The sequence below is a fragment of the Mustelus asterias genome, chromosome 6 (genome assembly GCF_964213995.1).
Source record: "Mustelus asterias chromosome 6, sMusAst1.hap1.1, whole genome shotgun sequence".
NCBI classification, from domain to species: Eukaryota; Metazoa; Chordata; class Chondrichthyes; order Carcharhiniformes; family Triakidae; genus Mustelus; species Mustelus asterias.
In genome coordinates, this window is record NC_135806.1 from 94,779,070 (window position 1) to 94,802,869 (window position 23,800).

The 23,800-nt window shown below is 45.4% G+C and overlaps 1 protein-coding gene across 2 annotated transcripts in view; it reads left to right on the plus strand.

Annotated features, from left to right (window-relative positions):
* Positions 1–1,682: 1,682 nt before the first annotated feature.
* mctp1a (multiple C2 domains, transmembrane 1a) overlaps positions 1,683–23,800 on the plus strand; it is a 599,923-nt gene continuing 577,805 nt past the window's right edge. The window contains exon 1 of one of the 2 annotated variants that reach the window (XM_078214774.1): positions 1,683–2,635. In XM_078214774.1, the coding sequence (XP_078070900.1) occupies positions 2,156–2,635 (480 nt within the window). In that variant the 5' untranslated portion in view covers positions 1,683–2,155. The remainder of the gene's footprint in view (positions 2,636–23,800) is intronic. The other variant, XM_078214777.1, reaches the window with a different exon arrangement.

Sequence of the window (23,800 nt, forward strand, 5' to 3'; positions counted from 1 at the left end):
CCCGTGCCCTATTCGCTACAAGAAAAGGTGGAGACCAAACTTAGAAGTTCTGGGCATTATGAAGCCCGTGCAGTTTGTGGAGTGAGCAGCTTCTAATATGCAAATAAAGGCATATACCAGCACACAGGCAGCTGCTGGCATCCCATCTGCTTGTGCAATCTTTTAATGTACAATGGAAAACCTATTACAAGATTTGCCTATGGCAATTGTTTATAGGATGATGTGCTAATCATCGGAGCCACAGGAGAGAAACATCTCACCAACCTAGAGGAGGTTTTTAAAAAGTTCCAGGATGCTGGAGTGAGATTAAAAAGAGAGAAATGCAACTTTTAGGCAAACATGGTAACTTATTTAGGGTTTAGAGTGGATGCACAAGGATTGCACCGAATTAGGGCCATTAAAAGAATGTCATAATTCTTGCAATGGTAAATTATTATGGAAGGTTTATTCCAAACTTGTCACAATATTGGTGCCTCTACAGGCATTGTTTAAAAAAGACTAGAGATGATATTGGAAGGCACAGCAAAATGAAGCCATCGGAAAAGTGAAGCAAGCCCTGCAGTCATCCTGCCTTTTAGTTCATTTTAACACTTCAAAAGAAATCATTCTCACCTGTTGCATCTCCTTTGGGAATTGGAGCTGTCTTGTCACAAAATAAAAATCAGGTTAAAAAGGCCGATTGGCTATGCTTCAAGAATCCTAAGTGATGCTGAAAAGCCATACTCACAGATCGAGAAAGAGGGGTTGGCTGCCATCTTTGAGATAAAGAAATTCCACCAATCCATTTATGAATAGCTAAATAGTAAATACTGATCATAAATCCCAGCTAGGCTTATTTAGAGAAGACAAAGCCATCCCTCCAGGAGCATCTTTGAGGATATAGTGTTGAGCTTTATTGATGGCCACTTATGAATATATCTTCCAACACTGACCAGGGACACACACATCAAGTGCAGACACCTTGAGGTGTCTCCCACAACTAGAAAGTATACCGCTCCCACCAATGCCACGAGAAATTATCCTTGCCTTGAGTTTCCTTGACACACTACCCTTGTCTTCGCATCAGATCAAATACTGGACTCGAAAGGATCCAACATTGTCCATAGTTAAGCATATGGTTCTTCATGGCTGACATTCTGATAGAATGCCTGAACAACTAAAACCCTTTCAAATAAGAAGGGATGAATTGAGGAGCGAGGATGGTCGCCTCCACGCCTGGCAAGGTTTTATTGGAGGAACTACACAGCACCCAGCAACGTGTGGTTAAAACCATTTTTGCGCTGCATTAATACATTTAATAAAAATGTACCAGGTTTCAATGTTTTTAATGAATAAGGAAAATAAACTACTGTTATTTAATACTGACTGCATTCGTTCCTGAAAAAAAATTACATGTTATTTTACAAATGAGTTTGGAGGGAAATTTAAACCAGAGCCTCACCTCAGAAAACCAGTGCATGTTTGAGCACACATTGTGCCCAAATCTATTCCTATATGAAATGTCTGTTAAACCGCCTGCTTGTGATGTGCAGAATTCATCTCTATTAATAAATAAATTGTCGCACCTTCCTATTGTGTACACTACGTTTCCTATGGATGTTTTAGCCAAAATTTTAATCCCATAGAATTTACAACTTTTCAGCAATTTATTTTGGAGTTCCGCCTCCTTTTCGGCACGTGTTAGTTTGAGCGATAAACGAGGCTCCGGGGTGGGTTGGAGATTCACCTCGCTTCCCGGTTTGTGTTTCTCTCTGAAGGGCGAGTCTGTCGTTTAGATCAGTTCTATCCAGCGCAGTTGGGTAAGGGGTGGGTTTGCTTTAAATGACTTTCCAAATCTACCATGTTAAGCTGCTTCTAAAGCCTGGGGGATGTTGTCCCACATATAACTGCCGCTGTCAGAGAGGTAGCTTCGCTGTTTCTCTTTAAACGTTCCTCATTCGGTTACTGTTGTTGGGTGAAATCGTGTCTTTCTCTACAACAGAAGCTGTTGTATTTCGATATTTTAAAACACACACACATGACCTGCCAGAGTTCCTGGAAAGAGAAAGGGGTTCACAGAACTTTTCACCGCAGCTTCATTCGTGATGGTTCAGAGCGAGGAGGTTGTGTGTGAGTGATTCAGTCTCTCCCTGGGATCGCTTCAGACTGCAGCAGAATGGAGGAGCTCCCCGGCTCCGATACCGACACTTGCAACAAGCAAGAATCCCAATCCATCCAGACTCGCCTCCGCAAACACTTCCAAAGGAGCAGACCCTTTCTCGGCACAAAATTCGCGTCCGACCAGAAGGGCGAAAGTAAGAAGGAAACGGCGGGGAAAGTGCATTTGAAAAGCAAGAAGAGGCAGGTATTGGACCGTGTCTTCTCGTCCTCTCAGCCCAACCTGTGCTGCTCGGGACCGAATGACAACCCGGGCTCGAGTGGCCAAAGGGATCTGCGAGCTGGGATCAAGCTGCTCAGCCCGCTGGCCTCTCAATCCAAACAGGTAACCCCGCACAGGCAGAAAGCCATTTTTGCCAGTGTTTGGTCCGCAGTGACACACCACAAGAGCTCTTCCCTGGGTGCATCCGAATGCTTGAAGATCCCAAACCCGAGCGTGAAGCCGGAACCATGCAGGCTGACTGAAGCTGCAGCCACGGTGAGTAACAACTGACATCGCTCCAAATGACAGCTCTTGGCTTTTGGTGCAGTGTTTCTGTTAGCGGCTTGTTGTGGAGTCCAGGGGCGATGACACTCGGGCTGGAAAGTGTTTTGCCGTTTGTGAGTCTCGTCATGTCACTGGGCTGCAGCTGCCTGCCACAACAAACAGGCAACTTTACAACCAACATGCACACCATATCAATCCAAGAGGCACTGCGCTTCATCCTCACACAGGTCCCATCCAGAGAGGGGCAATGGGGGCAGCTGCAGCCCGCGGGGGTGGGTGGGGGGAGAGAGAGAGAGGGCAAACTGCTGTCCTCAGAGTGAGAGATCGGGACAAACTGCAGCCCTGGTGTTGGGGGGTGGGGAAGCTACAGCTGTCGGCTGTAGCCCTCTGTTTTTTTTTGGGGGGGGTATCTGTTGCCCTTGGGTGAATTAGGTTGGGAATATCCCAAACTTTTTGCCAGTTATCGAAACCAAGGTGAAGCAGCCAAGCACCTGGAGAGGCGGATTGAAGGATTGAAAGGCTCAGTGAATTGACGTGACTGCAGGAATTGGTTATTCTATAAAGGATAGGGCAATTAATTTCAGGGATCGCCGTCAGGCTACACTTAGCAATCTGTTTTAGCTTTGGGATTTGTAGGATAGCTTGCGATTTCTCATTCAAGCCGTGCTTGCTGTCTCGACCAGCTTGCTGCTGCTCCGACCCTGAACTCTCTGCACGTATTTCCTGCAGCAGTTGTAAAGCATGGCTCTTGTGGGTGGCAGACTAATAGCAGGAGCAGCACAACTATAGGGCAGCTGTGTTTGGAGAATTCTCCCGGATTCCAGCTATCACTCGAAACGTACCAGCATGATTCGTGAATGGAATGAAATAGGGTATACATCCCATTTTGTGCATTGCTCCATTTTACATTAACATGGAATGAAGAAAAGTTCCAGTCCATCTTGTTCACTTTCTGGAGGTGGTATTATAAAGAACAATAATGGAGCTGTTGACCAATCAAGACAATTTTTTGGTGGCCAATTAATCTTCAACAGACCCAGAGAGAGGACCAGGCTAACCCAATGGTGAAAAGCTTTGGGAAGCATGGCTAAATATGAATAAACTCAAAGAATCCCTACAGTGCAGAAAAAGGCCATTCAGCCCATCAAGCCTGCACCGGCAACAATCCTACCCAGGACCTATCCCCATAACCCCACGTATTTATCCTGCTAGTCCCCCTGACACTAAGGGACAATTTGGCATAGCCAATTGACCTAACCCGCACATCTTTGGACTGTGGAAGGAAACTGGAGCACCTAGAGAAAACCCACGGAGACACGGGGAGAACGTGGAAACTCCACACAGTCTCTCGAGGCTGGAATTGAACCTGGGTCCCTGGAGCTGTGAGGCAGCAGTGCTAACCACTGTGCTACTGTGCCGTATGTACGTACTGTACCATATGTGAAGTCTCATTATTTGGATACTGTTATTTTCTGAAAAGATTCCATCTGATTTGCCTTTGAGTGAAACAACATTATCTGCCACCATCATTTCCCACGGGAGACTGCTCCATATATTTACCAAGCATGCATTGAATTAATAGCTCTGATATTGACTGGGGTGGGATTTGGAGAGTGATGGAGGGTTTGAAAAACTAGAAGGACATTCCCGAATGTGATGGAATTTTCACACTGGGATGTAAGTTTTTTCCTAAGGCAGGTAAATGGGTTTGGTTGCCTGCAGGAAAAGAGGTTTTCCCAAAAAAGGTCACAGCCAAGGATCAGAAAACTTTTGTGATCGTTAGTGATAGCAGGGAGTGGGATAGTTTGAGCATGGTTAAAGTTTTAATTTCTTTTTTAAGTTTGTTTATTAGTGCCACAAGTAGGCTTACTTGCAATGAAGTTACTGTGAAAACCCCCCTAGTTGAAGGAGTCAGGGTGATCATGATGGTTCGGGGAGATCAGAGGTAGTCTGAGATTAGAGGGGTTGGGAAAGCTTCAGAGATTGCAGGGGAGACTGGGATTTGGTGATGGGGGTGGTCTCAGAGTGAAATTGTGGAGGTGGCAGCATACTGTTTACAGCATTGGCCTGGAGCAAACCTCTCTCTCTCCTCCTCCTGACCCACAGTAATATTTGTAAATGCACTTTACTGATGTGTGCAGCTCTCCTAAACCCCTTTCTGACCAGCGTGAGTTGCAAAGAGACGCATGGAGCCTCTTTAAAAGGTTTCAATGACCCACCTGCCACCTAAAAGCAATTGGTTGTCTGCTCCTCATCTCACCACCATTAAAAGCAGAAGTGGCCAGCTTCAAGGTGGGCTGAGGTCCTCTTTCAGATTTTTATACATGTTAATAGGCTATCCAAACCCATTTTGGGCAGTTAAATTACCCAGTGGTTTTGCTGATTCATTGAAAATTTACCCCCTTCCTATATATCATCCCTTTAGACAAGCAAAAACAGCAATTACTTCTCAACCTTTTCTTTTCCACTGAGAGCATGTTCAATTAATGTAATCACTCATCACAATCTAATCCCTTCTTGCTCTCTTCTGTAGTTGCAATATTCGTTTATATTGTGTCAAACACAATATTCTAAATGATATACAAAGTGGCAGGATTACTTCATCATTTTGGCTCAATATTGATCTTTTAGTACATCCCAATGGCTGATTTATTTTTCTTATTGCCTCCAAAAAGAGGTTACAATAGCTTCAATTTATTGTCTACTGGGGCCTCCAGCTCTCTTTCATTTTTTATACACAAATGTAAAGAGAATAAGGTGTATTTATTGCTCCTGTGTAAAGTGCTTTTGCTTCCTATATATTGAATTTCATCTGCCATCAGGCTGCCTAAATCCCAAGTATATTCAAATTTTCTTCTACTCTGTCCTGGCCAGCTTTGGATTTGCCACCTTCATTTTCCCTCCCTCCAGAAAGGGTCAACAGGTACCTTATCCTAGATTTCTACCATCAGTAAATTATTGTTTCAGGCTTTGGTGTTATTACACATCAACATTATATGGAGCAATAGATTTCCTACAGCCTCCTGCAAGTACATAAGAAATGATGCTATTGCTTTCAATTTATAAATGTTAGTAACCAATTATAGGTCAGAGCAATGGGGTATTTTGCCTCTCAATCATTCCATCCTTTTAAAATAGCACAGCCACTAGTAGAACTCAAGATTTGTGCATTGAATATAATTTTAAAAGCTTTTGCAGAAATTTCAGTACTCTGTTACATTTATGCTCTGTAACTAATCTGAGGTTTGCAGCGATGCATTTATAGCTCCTCTTGCAAAATTGCACATATACTGCCATGAGAGAATTGTGCACGTGTGCCTAGAAATAATTCTTCCCTTCCTGGCAGCACTGTAAATGTACCTGCACCACGTGGACTGCAGCTATTCAAGATATACCAGCGTCTTGAGGGCAATGAGTGATGGGCAATAAATGCTGGCTGTAATTCCATCCCATGAATGATTTTTTAAAAAAATGTGCTCTGTCATTTTTGAGAGAATTGAACAGCAATGTCGAGCAAATGCAGCTAAGTGCTAAAATTGAGGAACTATTGTCAAACTTGGGCTGCTGCTCCATAAACTGCACAAAAGTGTCATCTTGCCATCTGGTTCTCCAGCCAACTGCATTGAATGGTGTGAATGTTCCCAATGGTGTAAGTTATGGACTAAACCCACACAAAAAGGTAGGCCTTGTCCATTTCAGTCTAAAGATCTGTAAGGGCATGGTAGGCCTTAATTACTGCTAAACAACCTCTCCAACACTAAAAATTATTTTTTACAAGTGTACAATCTAATTCCTTCTGCTTGTAATTCATTTTGGGGATAAAGAAAAACTTTTAAATCAAACAATCTCACTTTTTGTACCTGATTTGACAATTTACTATTCTAAATTATTAAATCTTCAGATTCTGCATTGTTTATTAACAATTTTACAGTCTGATTAGCAGTATTTAAGGAGGTACACAGTTGCTTGTCTTGTTCACATAGGTATGAGATGCCATTTGGAGGGCACGGTATCATTTTGATTACCCACTTTGCAGAAAATTGCTGTGCAAAAGGCCATGGAAGTAACCTCAGCAAGGGCCAGTTTAAGGAATGCTAGGTGCCTATGACTGCCTAAACAAATCGTTGGGTCACCATGGCAATGGGTTCTGCTTGCAAACATAAGGATTTTGGTTTGAATATACAACATGTTTCCTTATGTAGAAATAGTACTCTTGATTTAAATTTACTAATAAAATGTATCTAATACAATTTGAGTTGGCATAGTGTTAAGAATTGGGGCAATCTCCAATTGATCTATGAGACAGGCCTCCCTTGCCCCACCTGATGAGCTGCCACAATTGCACTGGAATTGTATCAATCAAGTTAAGTACTTTGATTATAGCTTCCCTGAGAAGTACTCACTTAGAAAAAAGATCATGGCTGTATTTTATTGGAATTATATTCCCACATCTGTCCTATTGTGAGTTGGAAACCATTTCACAGCAATGCAAAAGTGACAATAAGTTGTTTTGGACAAATGCTGTCAGAACTTCATTATTAATTTGGAGCAGGTCAGCAGATGTCCTTGTCAAAAATTTCATATTATGTATCCATATATATGACGGCAGTTATTCGAAATCACATTGCTGTTTGATATACATCTCAAACTGAATGGTGATTGGGAAATGTATATATTTGCAAATTCTATTTATAGATAGCCAAAAATACCATAGTCATGCTCAAATTTAATTGAATAATACAGCAAGAAAATTGTTTCATGCCCAAAGGCCCTCCCAAATTCCTCAAATATTTATTGCATTAGGTTTCCTAATTACTTGCTATACCTGCCCATTAGCCGTTTGCGATTTTATGTACAAAGACACCCAGATAGATCCCTCTGCAATCTCTTGCCAGTGCCCTTCCCTTCATCATGAGCTAGAAGTGTAGATATTCATTGATTGCAGAGTCCAGGACCATCCTTGGGTACTAAAGTAGTTTGTGCCTACAAGCAGCAAGTCTTGGATAGGAATTTATAATGGCTTCTTCAATAGCATCTTCCATACTCATGACCTCTAGCACCCAGAAACACAAGGACAGAAACTGCACGGGAACGTGACCAAGTTTCTCTCCAAGTCATACACCATCTGACTTGGACATGTATTGCTGTTCCTTTATCCATTGCTTAACAGCAGAGGTACCTTTGCCACAGAAAGTACAGCAGTTTGAGTGCTGCTCATCATCACCTTCTCAATGGCAATAAATCTTGCACTTGCCATCGATGTCCACATCCTAAGAATGAATGAAAAACTGGAGTATCTGTTACAGAAACAAAAGTTTAAAATTCTGATTTCTTAAGTACCTCAAGATACTGAGAAGCAACTGCACAGCATGCAAGAGAGTGTGCCATAGATTTTGGCAGATGGGCTTGTACTAGTGATTTTCTACATGGTGATTTAGCCATGTCAATGTAGTGAGGCCAGTCACTTTACACTGACAGAAAGGAATTGGCCGATTTCACATACATTCTGACATCATTGCTTGTTTCAAAGTAAAACTGGTGCAAACAAAAAGAACAAAGAACAGTACAGCCTGTGCCGCTCCTTGGTCCAACTAGACCAATCGTTTGTATCCCTCCATTCCCAGGCTGCTCATGTGACTATCCAGGTAAGTCTTAAACGATGTCAGCGTGCCTGCCTGCACCACCCTACTTGGCAGCGCATTCCAGGCCCCCACCACCCTCTGTGTAAAAAACGTCCCTCTGATATCTGAGTTATACTTCGCCCCTCTCAGCTTGAGCCCGTGACCCCTCGTGATCGTCACCTCCGACCTGGGAAAAAGCTTCCCACTGTTCACCCCATCTATACCCTTCATAATCTTGTACACCTCTATTAGATCTCCCCTCATTCTCCGTCTTTCCAAGGAGAACAACCCCAGTCTACCCAATCTCTCCTCATAGCTAAGACCCTCCATACCAGGCAACATCCTGGTAAACCTTCTCTGCACTCTCTCTAACGCCTCCACGTCCTTCTGGTAGTGCGGTGACCAGAACTGGACGCAGTACTCCAAATGTGGCCTAACCAGCGTTCTATACAGCTGCATCATCAGACTCCAGCTTTTATACTCTATACCCCGTCCTATAAAGGCAAGCATGCCATATGCCTTCTTCACCACCTTCTCCACCTGTGTTGCCACCTTCAAGGATTTGTGGACTTGCACACCTAGGTCCCTCTGTGTTTCTATACTCCTGATGACTCTGCCATTTATTGTATAACTCCACCCTACATTATTTCTTCCAAAATGCATCACTTCGCATTTATCCGGATTAAACTCCATCTGCCACCTCTCCGCCCAATTTTCCAGCCTATTTATATCCTGCTGTATTGCCCGACAATGCTCTTCGCTATCCGCAAGTCCAGCCATCTTCGTGTCATCCGCAAACTTGCTGATTACACCAGTTACACCTTCTTCCAAATCATTTATATATATCACAAATAGCAGAGGTCCCAGTACAGAGCCCTGCGGAACACCACTGGTCACAGACCTCCAGCCGGAAAAAGACCCTTCGACCACTACCCTCTGTCTCCTATGGCCAAGCCAGTTCTCCACCCATCTAGCCACTTCTCCTTGTATCCCATGAGCCTTAACCTTCTTAACCAACCTGCCATGTGGGACTTTGTCAAATGCCTTACTGAAATCCATATAGACGACATCCACGGCCCTTCCTTCATCAACCGTTTTTGTCACTTCCTCAAAAAACTCCACCAAATTTGTAAGGCACGACCTCCCTCTTACTAAACCATGCTGTCTGTCACTAATGAGATTGTTCCGTTCTAAATGCACATACATCCTGTCTCTAAGAATCCTCTCCAACAACTTCCCTACCACGGATGTCAAGCTCACCGGCCTATAATTTCCTGGGTTATCCCTGCTACCCTTCTTAAACAACGGGACCACATTCGCTATCCTCCAATCCTCAGGGACCTCACCTGTGTCCAAAGAAGCGACAAAGATTTCCGTCAGAGGCCCAGCAATTTCATCTCTCGTCTCCCTGAGCAGTCGAGGATAGATGCCATCAGGCCCTGGGGCTTTGTCAGTTTTAATGTTCCCTAAAAAACCTAACACTTCCTCTCTTGTAATGGAGATTTTCTCTAACGGGTCAACACCTCCCTCCGAGACACTCCCGGTTAACACGCCCCTCTCCTTCGTGAATACCGATGCAAAGTATTCATTTCGGATCTCCCCTATTCCCTTGGGTTCTAAGCATAATTCCCCTCCTTTGTCCCTGAGAGGTCCGATTTTCTCCCTGACAACTCTTTTGTTCCTAACGTATGAATAGAATGCCTTAGGATTCTCCTTAATCCTGCCTGCCAAGAACATCTCGTGACCTCTTTTTGCCCTTCTAACTCCCTGTTTGAGTTCTTTCCTACTCTCTCTGTATTCCTCCAGAGCTCCATCTGTTTTCAGTTGCCTGGACTTAACGTACGCCTCCCTTTTCATTTTAATCAGATCCTCAATTTCCCTGGTTATCCACGGCTCTCGAATCCTACCTTTCCTATCTTTCCTTTTTACAGGCACATGCCTATCCTGCAGCCTTATCAATAGTTCCTTAAAAGACTCCCACATGCCAGACGCGGACTTACCCTCGAACATCCTCTCCCAATCAACATCCACCAATTCCTGCCTAATCCGGCTATAGTCAGCCTTCCCCCAATTTAGCACCCTGCCCGTAGGACAGCACTCATCCTTGTCCATTACTATCCTAAAGTTAACAGAGTTGTGGTCACTATTTGCCATATGTTCCCCTACCGAAACTTTGAAGACCTGACCGGGCTCATTTCCCAGAACTAGGTCCAGTATAGCCCCCTCTCTAGTCGGGCTATCTCCATACTGTTCCAAAGAACCTTCCAGTACGCATTTTACAAATTCCTCCCCGTCCGGACCCCCAGCTCTAAGCGCTTTCCAGTCTGTGCCAGGGAAATTAAAGTCCCCCGCTACAACAACCCTATGTTTTCTGCACCTATCCAGAATCTCCTGACATATCCTTTCCTCCACTTCCCGTGGGCTGTTGGGTGGTCTGTAGTACACCCCCAGCATAGTGACTGCACCCTTCCTGTTTCTGAGTTCCACCCACAGCGACTCAGTACATGACCCCTCTAAGTTGTCTACCCTCTGCACCGCGGTAATATGCTCCTTAACTAATATCGCTACTCCCCCACCTTTTTTAGCCCCTCCTCTGTCTCGCCTAAAACACTTATACCCCGGATTATTCAGCTGCCAGTCCTGTCCTTCTTTTAACCAAGTTTCCGTCACCGCAACCACATCCAAATTCCGCATAAGCATTAAGGCCCTAAGTTCGTCTGTTTTACCCGTTACGCTCCTCGCATTGAAGCAGATGCACTCCAGACCTCCGGGCCCAGTCAGGTCCTCCTCCTCCAGAGTGCTCCTCTTCTTAGCTAGCCTTGCCCTGGCCCCCAGCTCAACCCCAGCCTCAGTATTTACTGACCTCCTGTTTTGTTCCCCACCCCCCTGCCACACTAGTTTAAATCCTGCCGAAACACTCTAGCAAAACTCCCAGCCAGGATATTTGCTCCCTTCCAGTTGAGGTGTAACCCATCCTTTCTGTACAGTTGCCATCCTGACTTGAAGATTTCCCAGTTATCTATGAATTTAAAACCCTCCCTCTTGCACCAGTCCTTTAGCCACGCGTTCAACTGTAGAATCTCCCTGTTCCGAGCCTCACTTGCACTAGACACCGGGAGCAGTCCAGAGATTGCTACCCTGGAGGTCTTACTTTTTAGCCTAGCACCCAACTCCCTGAATTTCTCTCGTATGACCCCCCTGCTCTTCCTACCTACATCATTTTCACCAATGTGTATAATCACATCCGTTTGACTACCTTCCTTTTTAAATATGCTTCCTACCCTCTCGGAGACATCCAGTACCCTGGCACCAGGGAGTCAGACTACCATCCTGGATTCTCGTTCACTCCCACAGAACCGCCTGTCCGTGCCTCTAACCATTGCGTCCCCCACAACTATCGCTCTCCTAAACCCCTTCTTTCCCTTCCGGACCCCTGAGCCTGTCTCCGTGGAGGTGATCTGGTCCTCGTGGCTTACCCCTGGAGGGTCATCCCCCTCCACAGAATCCAAAACAATATACCTATTTTGGAGGGGGACAACCACAGGGGATCCCTCCACAGACTGCTCACTCCCTTCCCTTCTCCCATCTGTTGCCCATCCCTTTCTTTTATGGGAGACTGCCACTGGGGTACTTTCTGGCACATCACCCTTCTGACTATTACCCCTCCTAACTGTGACCCACGTTTCTTCCTTCCGAGACCCTGGTGTCACTACCTGACTATAACTTTTATCTATTAATCTCTCATTTTCCCTAACTAAACTGAGTTCATCGAGCCTCAGCTCCAGCTCCCTTACACGATCCTTCAGGAGTTGCAGTTCCACACATCTGGCACAGATATGGACTCCCGGGAGGCAAGTTGTCTCCAGGAACTCCCACATCCCACACCGAATGCAGTATACTGGCCTCCCACTCATACCAGCCATGTCCTTTTTAGTTTTTGGGAGATAAAACCAAAAAGGGGGTGTAACAGAAGAAAAACAAACAACCTTCCTCGCCTTCGCCGAAGCCCTTTGAGCCAAAGCCCTTATAGCTCTCACTCTGTCCCCTGCTCACTCCGCTGCCCGCTAACGACGCTGCCCGCTCAAAGGTGCGGCCTACTTTTAAACCCTCCAACACCTTCCCAGGCTGCTGCTGGGCCTATTTCCTGCTTTGAAAAAAAAACCCTCTGATTTTTTTCACAAATTTAACTGAAAAATAATTAAATAAATTAGTGCACAAACAAGCTCCCTTACCCTCAGCCTGCTCCTGTGGAATTATGGGAACAAATCAGTTTTCAACAGTCAATGGCAATGTGCAGAAATGAACGAAGAGAAAGGAAATACTTGCTTTAAATAAAAAGTGTTTATTATTCTCCATAGTAAAAGTTAACAACAAAAGCTCTTTTTGCATTGAAGCCACATTCAGCCTGTACTTAATATGCTCCTTTATTTACAATAATAGCTCTTACTCTTATAGGAACATAACAACAGGAATATGCTATTGAGATCTACCAGCCTGCTTCACCACTCTGAGCTGACCCTGTGAGCTAACTCCATATATCCTTAATGCATTTGGCAAACTTAAATCTATCAATCTAAGTTTTAATGTTAACAATTGATCTAGCTTCAATTATCATTGGTGGTAGAGAGTTCCAAGCTTCAACCCAACCTCTGTGTAAAAGGGTTTCTGATATCATCTCTGAAAGGTCAGCCTCTACATTTTTTTAGGTCATTCCCATCAGTCTTGGGTCTCCCCAATCAGCAGAGATAATTTATTCTAAACTGCCCTTTCACTTCTCCTAAATATTTTGAAAACTTGGGAATACAACCTTAGTTAGTGAAATCTCTCCTCATAAATTAATCCTTGGATTCCAGGAGCAGGATTTCTTTGGATGGTGTGTTTCCTGCCTCACAGCTGAAGAGTTGGTGGGGAACACACCACTCTGAGGAGCGTTAATTCCTGGCATTATAGAAGCATACAGTGCAGAAGAGGCCCTTTGGCCCAAAGAGTGCGAAATGTCACATTAGAAACACCTGAACTCCCACCTAATCCTATCAGCCAGCACTTGGCCCATAGCCCTGAATGTTATGATGTGCCAAGTGCTCATCAGGGCTGTGAGGCAAACTGGCTCTAACATCCTCCCAGGCAGTGCATTTCAGACTGTCACCACCCTCTGGGTAAAAAGATTTTTCCTCACATCCCCCCCTAAACCTACTTCTCACCTTGAACTTGTGTCCCCTCATGACTGACCCTTCAACTAAGGGGAACAGCTGGTCCTTATCCACTCTGTCCATGTCTCTCATAATCTTGTACACCTCGATCAGGTCACCCCTCAGTATTCTCTGCTCTAACGAAAACAACCCAAGCCTATCCAACCTCTCTTCATAACTTAAATGTTCCATCCCAGGCAGCATCCTGGTGAATCTCCTCTGCACCCCCTCCAGTGCAATCACATCCTTCCTATAACATGGCGACCAGAACTGCACACCATACTCTCGCTGTGACCTCATCAGAGCTCTATACAACTCCAACATGACTTCCCTGCTTTTGTAATCTATGCCTCGATTGATAAAGGCAAGTGCCCCATATGCCTTTTTCACCACCCTACTAACATGTCCTTCTGCTTTCAGAGATCTGTGGACAAACACGCCAAGATCTCTTTGTTCCACAGAATTTCCTAGTGTCCTACCATTCATTGAGTACTTTCTTGTCAAATTACTCCTTCCAAAGTGTATCACCTCACACTTTTCAGGGTTAAATTCCATCTGCCACTTATCTGTCCATTTGACCATTCCATCTATATCTTGTAGTCCAAGACATGATACTCCACCTCACTGTTAACCACCTATCCAATCTTTCTGTTATCCGCAAACTTACTAATCCTAATCTCCACATAGTCATCAATGTCATTTATATAAATGATGAATAATCGGGGGCCCAACACAATTGACTGGAGGTGGGATAACCACTGAGCAGCTCTGTAGTCCCAGTGGCCAGGACTGGAACTACAAGCAGGCTGCAGAGGACCAGGAAAGTGCAGGGAGTCTCATGGCAAGGGGGAAGGTGGAGGTGGGGGCGGGGGTGGGGGCAGAGTGGGTTATGGGGGTCTTGATGGATAGGCTGTGGGCCAATGAAGCACTGGTGGGAGACAGACTTTCAGGGAGGGCACCTGTTAAGGGAAGTGCACCCCCTTAACCAAGCAGGGTGACCTGCCAATCTCACACCCACCAGCCCCCAGCTCCGCCAACCTCAAAATGGAGGCCAGGTGGAAAGCGGTCATAAAATGTTCAATAATTAGTCACTTAAAGCCTCAATTGGGATGAGGACGAGCAGGCAGCTTGCATTAGGCCTTGCCCATGCACCCCACGTAAAATTGCAGGTTGGGGACGGGTGGGTTGTTGGTGGAATGGTCACCCAGGGAACTTTCTGGGCCTCCCTGCCTGCACACCCACTGGCAGAGTACTGTAAAATTCCACCCGAGGTATCATACTGTTAAATCTACATGCACTTCCTCCATGGCAAATATATTCTTCCTAAGATGTGATTCCCAGAACTGTTCAGTGTAATCCAGGTGTGGTCTAACCTGGTCTCTGGATAGCTGAAGCAACTCTACCTCTTGTATTTAAATTCTTCAGATATATAGGTCAATTACCCGAACAGGGACCGGAGCGAGGCGACTAGGAGATTTGGACAGTAACTTCATTGCAGTGTGAATGTAAGCCTACTTGTGACTAATAAATAAACTTTAAAATTCCATTCGCCTTCTGAAACTTTTCTGTACCTGCTTATGATGTTTTAGTGATTTTATGTACCTGGACTCCCAAGTCATTTTTGGATGTTCCTAGCTTTTCACAACTTAGTAAGTACCATGTTCTATTCTATTTAAGTCCAATTTTTTTTTATTCGTCCTTGGGATGTAGGAATTTATTGTCATCCCTATATGAAAAGCTGCTATCTTGAACCACTTCAGTCCATGTGGTGCAAGTACTCGCACTACTATTAGGGAGGGAGTTCCAGGAATTTTAACTCCGCAACAGTGAAGGAATGGCAATATAGTTCCAATGATGTGGAGCAGTCACGGGCATTCAGCCTTGGATCTTCAAGTAAGCGTTCTCCAAGGCGGCCTTCACGACACATGACAGAGTCGCTGAGCAGAAACTGATAGCCAAGTTCCGCACACATGAGGACGGCCTAAACCGGGATGTTGGATTTATGTCACATTATCAGTAACCCAGCTTTCCCCCTGGTCTTGCAGAATCTCACTAGCTGTTCTGTCTGGAGACAATACACATCTCTTTAACCTGTGTTGAATGCTCCCTCCACCCACATTGTCTGTACCTTTAAGACCTGGCTGGTTGTAGAGATTCGCATTCTAATTAGTATTCTGTAACTTGATTTCTGTGTCTGTGCACTGTTTGAGAGCAGATATCCACTCCATCTGACGAAGGAGCAGTGCTCCGAAAGCTTACGGTATTTGCTACCAAATAAACATGTTGGACTTTAACCTGGTGTTGTGAGACTTCTTAATATAGTTCCAAGACAGGATTATGTGTGACTTGTTGGGGAACTTGCAGCTGGTAGTATTCCATTCGTCTGCTGCTCTTGTTCTTCTAGGTGATAGAGGTTGCATTTTGGATGGTGATGTTAAAAAAGCCTTGGTGAGTCATTGCATCTTGCAGATGGTACACAGTGCTCCCATTGTACACCATTTGTGGAGCGGGTGAATACTTAAATTGATTAATGGGATTCCTAACAAGTGCACTTGACTGTCCTAAAAGCTGGGCTTTTTGAGCAATACTGAAGATGCTTTCATCAATCACACTTCTGACTTGTGCCTTCTGGATGGCAGACAAGCTTTGGAAATCAGGAGGTGAGTTACTCACTGTAGCCCCTGACCTGTTCTCATCCCCAAAATATTTTTACGGCTGGTCTATTTAAGATGGCAATGACATTGAATGTGAAAGAGTGGTGTTTAGATTTTCTCTTGCTGAAGATGACCATTACCTGTAAATTATGTGGTATGAATGTCACTTGCTACTTATAAGGTCAAGCCTGAATGTTACACATGAACGTATGAATTAGGAACAGGAGTAGGCCATTTGACTTGCTCCACCATTCAATTAGAACATGACTGGTCTGGTTGTAACCTCAACTCCACGTTCCTGCCTACCCCAGATAACCTTCTACCACCTGGTTAATCATGAATTTTTTTTTAAGGCAGAGCTAGATAAATTCAAAGACTCTGCTTCCACTGCCTTTCGAGGAAAAGAGTTCCAGAGACACTCAACCCTCTGGAAACAAGTTTGCCTCATCTCTGTCTTAAATGAGTGACCACTTATATTTGAACAATGACTCCTCATTCTAGATCCTCCAACAAGAGGAAACATCCTCTCTACACCCACCCTGTCAAGGCCCTTCGGGATCTTAAAGATTTTGATCAAGCCACCTCTTATTCTTCTAAACTCAAGAGGATGCAAACCTAGCCTATCCAACCTTTCATCCTAGCACAACCCTCCCATTCCTGGTATTAGTCTAGTAAACCTCTGAGCTGCTTCTAATGCATTTACAATTTTCCTTAAAAAAGATCAATACTGCACACAATACTCCAGATGTGGTCTCAGAAATGCCCTGTACAACTGAAGAATAACCTCTCTATTTTTGCAATGAGTTCCCCTCACAATAAACAGCAACATTCTATTAACTTTCGTAATTACTTGCGGGGTGGCACAGTGGTTAGCACTGCTGCCTCACAGTGGCAGGGACCCGGATTCAATTCCCGGCTTGGGTCACTGTCCGTGCGGAGTCTGCATGTTCTCCCTGTGTCTGCATGGGTTTCCTCTGGGTGCTTTGGTTTCCTCCCACAGTCTGAAAGACATGCTGGTTGGGTGCATTGGCCATGCTAAATTCTGCTTCTGAACAGGCGCCAGAGTGTGGTGACTTGTGGATTTTCACAGTAACTTCATTGCAGTGTTAATGTAAGCCTATTTGTAACTAATAAATAAACTTTAGTTTTCTAACTTTTACCTGTATACAAGCCTTCATGCACTAGGACACCCAGATCCTTCTGAATCTCACAGCTCGGCAGTCTCTCACCATTTAGATAACAAGCCAAAATAGACAATTTCGTATTTCCCACATTATACTCTTTATACTTTTCCCACATTATACTATGTCTTGAGGAGTGTACATATTACAGAGAAGGAGGTGCTGGAAGTCTTAAAGCGCATCAAGATAGATAAATCCCCGGGACCTGATGAAGTATATCCCAGGACATTGTGGAGGCTAGGGAGGAAATTGCGGGTCCCCTAGCCGAGATATTTGAATCATCGATAGTCACGGGTGAGGTGCCTGAAGATTGGAGAGTGGCAAATGTTGTGCCTTTATTTAAAAAGGGCTGCAGGGAAAAGCCTGGGAACTACAGGCCAGTGAGCCTCACATCTGTGGTGGGTAAATTGTTGGAAGGTATTTTGAGAGACAGGATCTACAGGCATTTAGAGATGCAAGGACTGATTAGGGACAGTCAGCATGGCTTTGTGAGTGGAAAATCATGTCTCACAAATTTGATTGAGATTTTTGAAGTGGTAACCAAGAAGGTAGATGAGGGCAGTGCAGTTGATGTCTACACGGACTTTAGCAAGGACTTTGACAAGGTACCGCATGGTAGGTTGCTGCATAAGGTTAAATCTCACGGGATTCAGGGTGAGGTATCTAAATGCGTACAAAATTGGTTTCTTGACAGAAGCCAGAGGGTGGTTGTAGAGAGTTGTTTTTCAAACTGGAGACCTGTGACCAGCGGTGTGCCTCAGGGATCAGTGCTGGGTCCACTGTTATTTGTCATTTATGTTAATGATTTGGATGGGAATATAGGAGGCATGGTTAGTAAGTTTGCAGATGACATGAAGATTGGTGGCATAGTGGACAGTGAAGAAAGTTATCTCCAATTGCAACGGGATCTTGATCAATTGGGCCAGTGGGCTGATGAATGGCAGATGGAGTTTAATTTAGACAAATGCGAGGTGATGCATTTTGGTAGATTGAACCAGGGCAGGACTTACTCAGTTAATGGTAGGGCGTTGGGGAGAGTTACAGAACAAAGAAATCTAGGGGTACATGTTCATAGCTCCTTGAAAGTGTAGTCACAGGTGGACAGAGTGGTGAAGAAGGCATTCGGCATGCTTGGTTTCATCGGTCAGAACATTGAATACAGGAGTTGGAACATCTTGTTGAAGTTGCACAAGACATTGGTAAGGCCACACTTGGAATACTGTGTGCAATTCTGGTCACCCTATTATAGAAAGGATATTATTAAACTAGAAAGAGTGCAGAAAAGATTTACTAGGATGCTACCGGGACTTGATGGATTGAGTTATAATGAGAGGCTGGATAGACTGGGACTTTTTTCTCTGGAACGCAAGAGGCTTAGGGGTGATCTTATAGAGGTTTATAAAATAATGAGGGGCACAGATCAGCTAGATAGTCAATATCTTTTCCTAAATGTAGGGGAGTCTAAAACTAGAGGGCATAGGTTTAAGGTGAGAGGGGAGAGATACAAAAGTATCCAGAGGGGCAATTTCTTCGCACAAAGGGTGGTGAGTGTCTGGAACAAGCTGCCAGAGGTAGTAGTAGAGGCAGGTACAATTTTGTCTTTTAAAAAGCATTTAGATAGTTACATGGGTAGAACATAGAACATAGAAAGCCACAGCACAAACAGGCCCTTCGGCCCACAAGTTGCGCTGATCATATCCCTACCTCTAGGCCTATCTATAGCCCTCAATCCCATTAAATCCCATGTACTCATCCAGAAGTCTCTTAAAAGACCCCAACGAGTTTGCCTCCACCACCACCGACATCAGCCGATTCCACTCACCCACCACCCTCTGAGTGAAGAACTTACCCCTGACATCTCCTCTGTACCTACCCCCCAGCACCTTAAACCTGTGTCCTCTCGTAGCAACCATTTCAGCCCTTGGAAATAGCCTCTGAGAGTCTACCCTATCCAGACCTCTCAACATCTTGTAAACCTCTATCAGGTCACCTCTCATCCTTCGTCTCTCCAGGGAGAAGAGACCAAGCTCCCTCAACCTATCCTCATAAGGCATGCCCCCCAATCCAGGCAACATCCTTGTAAATCTCCTCTGCACCCTTTCAATGGCTTCAACATCTTTCCTGTAATGAGGTGACCAGAACTGCGCGCAGTACTCCAAGTGGGGTCTAACCAGGGTCCTATAAAGCTGCAGCATTATCTCCCGACTCCTAAACTCAATCCCTCGATTAATGAAGGCTAGTACGCCGTACGCCTTCTTGACCGCATCCTCCACCTGCGAGGCCGATTTAAGAGTCCTATGGACCCGGACCCCAAGGTCCTTCTGATCCTCTACACTGCTAAGAATGGTACCCTTCATATTATACTGCTGCTTCATCACATTGGATCTGCCAAAATGGATCACTACACACTTAATCCGGGTTGAAGTCCATCTGCCACTTCTCCGCCCAGTCTTGCATTCTATCTATGTCTCGCTGCAACTTCTGACATCCCTCCAAACTATCCACAACACCACCTACCTTGGTGTCGTCAGCAAACTTACCAACCCATCCCTCCACTTCCTCATCCAGGTCATTTATGAAAATGACAAACAGCAAGGGTCCCAGAACAGATCCCTGGGGCACTCCACTGGTCACTGACCTCCATGCAGAGAAAGACCCCTCCACAGCCACTCTCTGCCTTCTGCAGGCAAGCCAGTTCTGGATCCACAAGGCAACAGCCCCTTGGATCCCATGCCCTCTCACTTTCTCAAGAAGTCTTGCATGGGGGACCTTATCGAACGCCTTGCTGAAGTCCATATAGACCACATCCACCGCTCTTCCTTCGTCAATGTATTTGGTCACATTTTCAAAGAACTCAACCAGGCTCGTAAGGCACGACCTGCCCTTGACAAAGCCGTGCTGACTACTTTTGGTCATACTAAACTTCTCTAGATGATCATAAATCCTGTCTCTCAGGATCCTCTCCATCAACTTACCAACCACTGAGGTTAGACTCACCGGTCGGTAATTTCCCGGGCTGTCCCTGTTCCCTTTCTTGAATATAGGGACCACATCTGCAATCCTCCAATCCTCCGGAACCTCTCCCGTCTCCATCGACGATGCAAAGATCATCGCCAAAGGCTCCGCAATCTCCTCCCTTGCCTCCCACAGTAACCTGGGGTACATCCCATCCGGTCCCGGCGACTTACCAACCTTGATGCCATTCAATAGTTCCAACACATCCTCTTTCTTTATGTCCACATGCTCGATCCTTTCTGTCCACCGCAAACCAGCAGTACAACCACCCAGATCCCTTTCCACCGTGAATACCGAGGTAAAGTATTCATTAAGCAGCTCCGCCATTTCTAACGGTTCCGCACAAACTTTTCCCCCTTCACCTTTTAAGGGTCCTATGCCTTCACATCTCATCCTTTTACTCTTGACATATTTGTAGAAAGCCTTGGGATTCTCCTTAATCTTACCCGCCAAGGTCTTCTCATGACCCCTTCTCGCTCTCCTAATTTCCTTCTTAAGCTCCTTCCTACATCCCGTATACTCCTCTAAATCCTTAACACCTCCTAGCTCTCTGAACCTTCTGTACGCCTCTCTTTTCTTATTCACCAGGTTCATCACAACCTTCGTGCACCACGGTTCCCGTACCCTACCAACACCCCCCTGTCTCATCGGAACGTTGTCATGCAGAGCTCCAGACAAACATTCCTTGAAAATCCTCCACTTTCCTTCGGTACCTTTCCCCAAGAATGCCTCCTTCCAATTTACCCGTCTAATTTCCTCCCTGATGACACTGTATTTCCCTTTACTCCAGAGAAACACTTTCCTAGCCTGCCTGATCCTATCTCTTTCCAATGCTATCGTGAAGGAGATAGAATTATGATCGCTATCCCCAAGATGCTCACCCACCGAGAGATCCTCCACCTGTCCAGGTTCATTAGCCAGCACCAGATCAAGTACAGCCTCTCCTCTAGTAGGCTTATCCACATACTGTGTCAGGAAACTCTCCTGGACACACCTAACAAACTCCTCTCCATCCAAACCCCTAGCCCTAGGGATATTCCAATCTATGTTTGGGAAATTAAAATCTCCCATCACGACAACTCTGTTATTCCTACATCTCTCCAGGATCTGTTTCCCCATCTGCTCCTCAACATCTCTGTTACTATTGGGCGGCCTATAGAAAACACCCAGCAAAGTTACCGACCCCTTCCTGTTCCTAACCTCCACCCACAGAGACTCCGTAGTCAATCCCTCCACGGCGTCCACCTTCTCTACAGCCGTGACACTATCCCTGATCAACAGTGCCACTCTCCCCCCTCTCTTGCCCCCCTCCCTGTCCTTCCTGAAACATCTAAAACCCGGCACCTGAAGCACCCAGTCCTGTCCCTGAGACATCCAAGTCTCCGTAATGGCCACCACATCACAATTCGAAGCAGCAATCCACGCTCTAAGCTCATCCACTTTATTCACTACACTCCTGGCATTAAAATAGACACATCTCAGACCTTCAGCCTGAGCACTTCCCTTCTCCATCACTCGTCTAACCTCCCTCTTACCCTGTCTACATTCCTTATCTATTTGCGAGCTAACCTCCTCGCTCTCAGTCCCCTCATTTCGATTCCCTCCCCCCAACCTTTCTAGTTTAAAGTCTCTCCAGTAGCCTTAGCCAACCTTCCCGCCAGGATATTGGTCCCCCTGGGATTCAAGTGCCACCCGTCTTTTTTAAACAGGTCACACCTGCCCCTAAAGAGGTCCCAATGATCCAAGTACCCAAATCCTTGTCCCTTGCTCCAGTCCCTCAGCCACGCATTCATTCTCCACCGATTCCTGTTCTCACTCTCCCGCGGCACAGGCAGCAATCCCGAGATTACTACCTTTGCATTCCTCTTTCTCAGCTGTCTACCTAACTCCCTATATTCTCTTTTCATGACCCCTTCCCTCTTCCTACCTATGTCAGCAGTACCTATATGCATCACGACCTTCGGCTCCTCTCCCTCCCCCTTCAGGATTTCTGGGACTCGACCAGAGACATCCCGGACCCCTGCACCAGGGAGGCAAACCACCATCCGAGAGTCCCGTCTGTGTCCACAAAAACGCCTATCTGACCCCCTCACCGTAGAGTCCCCAATTAGCACTACCCTCCTTTCCTTACCCTTTTGCACTACTGGGCCAGGCTCAGCTCCAGAGACACTGCCACCGCTGCTTCCCCCAGGTGGGCTGTCCTCCCCAGTAGTACTCAGACAGGAGTACTTATTATTAAGGGGCACATCCACCGGGGTGCTCACCATCAACCGAGCTTTCTCCTTCCTCACTGTTACCCAGTTACCCTCCTCCCGTGGTCCCGGTGTGACCACCTGCCGATAGCTCCTGTCAATGACCTCCTCACTATCCCTAACCCGGCGAAGGTCCTCGAGCTGCAATTCCAGTTCCCTAACATGGTCCCTTAGGAACCGCAGCTCAACACACCCAGCACAGATATGGTCGTCCGGGAGGCTAGGAGCCTCCAGGACCTCCCACATCCTACATTGGGAACAACATACTGGCCTCACACTCATAATTGCCCTTTTAAACACACAGGGAAAAAAAAAGTGAATGAAAATTTTAAACTTACCTTTCCTCCTCCTGTTTTCTCCAAAGCCCTGCTCCCACTGGGTCTTTTTTTTTAGGTTAGAGGAGGAGGGAGGGTGGGATACTCTACAAGTGTAGAGTATCGGGATTCCTCTCTGTTCCAATTTATTGGGGAAAAAAAAAATCTCTCTCTCCCAGACCTCCCTGCGCGACCACTTCCGGGTTTAGATATTTAAAAAAAAAACCCGCGAAAAAGTAAGTTAAAAAATAAAAGCGCTTACCCGCAGCACTCCTCTCGCGAATCTCTCCCTCTCTGCTGTACTTCCAAGAAGCAATGAGGCCGATTCACTGAGGTGAGTAACTTTTAAAAAATCTCTCTCTCCCAGATCTCACTGCGCGACCACTTCCGGGTTTAGATATTTTAAAAAAAACGCGCGAAAAAGTAAGTTAAAAAATAAAAGCGCTTACCCGCAGCACTCCTCTCGCGAATCTCTCCCTCTCTGCTGTACTTCCAAGAAGCAATGGGTACAATGGGTATAGAGGGATATGGGCCAAATGCGGGCAATTGGGATTAGTTTACAGGTTTTAAAAAAAAGGGCGGCATGGACAAGTTGGGCCGAAGGGCCTGTTTCCATGCTGTAAACCTCTATGACTGTATACTCCATTTTCCAGAGTTTTGCCTACTCACTTAGTTTGCCTATATCCTATTGTATTTTCTTTACGTCTTTTTCACAATTTACTTTCCTACCTATCTTTGTGTCATCAGTAAGTTTTGCAACCGCACCTTCAGTCCCTTTATTTAATTCATTTATAAAAATTGTAAAAAGTTGAAACCTCAGCACAGATGGCTGATCCCCGTGGCACACTGCTTGTCACATCCTGCCAACCAGAAAAGGCCAATTTATGCCACCAGCTTCCTGTTAGCTAACCAATCTTCAATCCATGCCAA